Source organism: Choloepus didactylus, chromosome 1, assembly GCF_015220235.1.
Source record: "Choloepus didactylus isolate mChoDid1 chromosome 1, mChoDid1.pri, whole genome shotgun sequence".
Taxonomy (NCBI): domain Eukaryota; kingdom Metazoa; phylum Chordata; class Mammalia; order Pilosa; family Megalonychidae; genus Choloepus; species Choloepus didactylus.
This window is the reverse complement of record NC_051307.1, coordinates 134,755,068-134,757,346: the sequence shown is the minus strand read 5'-3', so window position 1 is coordinate 134,757,346 and position 2,279 is coordinate 134,755,068. Positions and strand designations below refer to the sequence as shown.

Here is a 2,279-nt window from a genome sequence, read left to right as displayed (position 1 = left end):
CTCAATAGATATAAATATATTGAAGTCATACCATGTATCTTCTCTGACTTCAGGAGAATGAAGTAGGAAATCAATAAATGGAGAGAGAGCTGGAAGATTCATAAATAAGTGGAAATTAAACAACATACTCTGAAACCACCAAGGGTCACAGAAGAAATCACAAAGGAAAATAGGAAATACCTTGAGGTGAATGAAAATGAAAACACAATGTACTAAAACTAATGGGATGCAGCAAAGGCAGCACTGAGAGGGAAATTTATAACTCAAAATGCTTACCTTAAAAAAGAAGTAAGGGCCGGAAGTGCCACTCCCTGGTGGGGGCTGTTCATGGCGGTTCCAGGGTCTCCAGCATTTTTCCCGGTTGTAGACCTGAATCTGTCCAAAACGGAGGCAGCGGAGCTTGAGATTATTGCTGGTGTGAAATGACTGAGTACAAACTGGTGGTGGTTGGAGCAGGTGGTGTTGGGAAAAGCGCACTGACAATCCAGCTAATCCAGAACCACTTTGTAGATGAGTATGATCCCACCATAGAGGATTCTTACCAAAAACAGGTGGTTATAGATGGTGAAACCTGTCTGTTGGATATACTGGATACAGCTGGACAAGAGGAGTACAGTGCCATGAGAGACCAACACATGAGGACAGGCGAAGGCTTCCTTTGTGTGTTTGCCATCAATAATAGCAAGTCACTTGCAGATATTAACCTCTACAGGAAGCAGATAAAGCGAGTTAAAGATTCAGATGATGTACCTATGGTGCTGGTAGGAAACAAGTGTGATTTGCCAACAAGGACAGTTGACACAAAACAAGCCCATGAACTGGCCAAGAGTTACGGGATTCCATTCATTGAAACCTCAGCCAAGACCAGACAGGGTGTCGAAGATGCCTTTTACACACTGGTAAGAGAAATACGTCAATACCAAATGAAAAAACTCAACAGCAGTGATGATGGGACTCAAGGTTGTATGGGGTTGCCATGTGTGGTGATGTAACAAGATACTTAGATAGTTCTATCATCAGAAAAGAGCCACTTTCAAGCTGCACTGACACCTGGTCCTGACTTCCCTAGAGGAGAAGTATTCCTGTTGCTATCTTCAGTCTCAAAGAGAAGCTCCTGCTACTTCCCCAGCTCTCAGTAGATCAGTACAATATTCTTTATTTGAGAAGTTCTCAGAATAACTACCTCCTCACTTGGTTGTCTGACCAGAGAAATGCACCTCTTGTTACTCCCCAGTATTTTCTGCCTTGGGTGTCCTCCTTCCCCCCAACCCAACCCCTCCCTGCACCACCCCAGGTTTTTCATCTGAAAAACAATTCATGCTTTGAAACAGAGAACCAAACTGTAGACATGAAATTCTGTTGGAAACAGTGTCTTGAGCTCTAAAGTAGCAACTGCTGGTGACTTTTTTTTTCTTTTTACTGTTGAACTTGGAACTGTGTTGGTTTTTGGAGAAATGTCATAAATTACTTACTGTTTTGCAGATAATATAGTTAATGTTGCTGTTTGGTTTGTTTATAATGCTCTCGGCTACATTCTCTAAACTGGCATCTGCTCTGTATTCATAAATACAAAAGTGAATACTGACTTTTGAGTCTATCCTAGTCTTCTCAACTTCATGTAATTAAATCCAACTTTGACAACAAAGTGCCTTTTTCCCAGAAGACTTTCTTTACAGTAGACTTCCTTTATAGTACTTCAGTGGAGTTGATGTCTCAAAAAACATTATGAAAATGAATGTCTGAAATATATTTATGTTCAGTCTGTCCTTTGAAGGAAAGATACATCTATATGGTAGCAGATGCCATTTCTTACATGTATTAAGTTGGTCTTCCAGGGGCCTGTTTTTGGGCTCTCCAAGGAGAAAGTGGAAACTGGAAACAATTATGAATAATCTCACTTAATTTTTACCTAATCTCCACATTTTTTTGTAGGCTACTACCTATAAATTGTACATTATTTGTTTCTTCTAGTTTACTGATAAACCTATGTTCTATGAACTTGCACTTATATTCAAATTTGGGTCACACCAGAGAGCTCTGCATTTGCAGGTGTTCAGATATTGTAAAAAAGTTGGGTGCAGTTTTGTTTAATATCTGTGATTAATTCTTTTCAAGCCTCAAATGCAATATATTAACAGACAAGTTACATTTTTACTGCATATCATGGTATCTTGATGATGTATATAACTATTGCCCTCAATCTCCTTCTCATCCCACCCTGTGCCCCTCACCCCACATCAACGGGTACTTGATTAGTTATTACATTTGGGTAAAGTATG

At 39.7% G+C, this 2,279-nt stretch overlaps 1 protein-coding gene across 1 annotated transcript; it reads left to right on the top strand.

Annotated features, from left to right (window-relative positions):
* Positions 1 to 391: 391 nt before the first annotated feature.
* Positions 392 to 1,597, top strand: LOC119527368 (GTPase NRas-like). The gene has a single exon (XM_037827295.1). It carries the CDS (start codon positions 423 to 425, stop codon positions 990 to 992), a length of 570 nt encoding a protein of 189 aa, XP_037683223.1. The 5' UTR covers positions 392 to 422; the 3' UTR covers positions 993 to 1,597.
* The last annotated feature ends 682 nt before the right edge of the window (positions 1,598 to 2,279 follow it).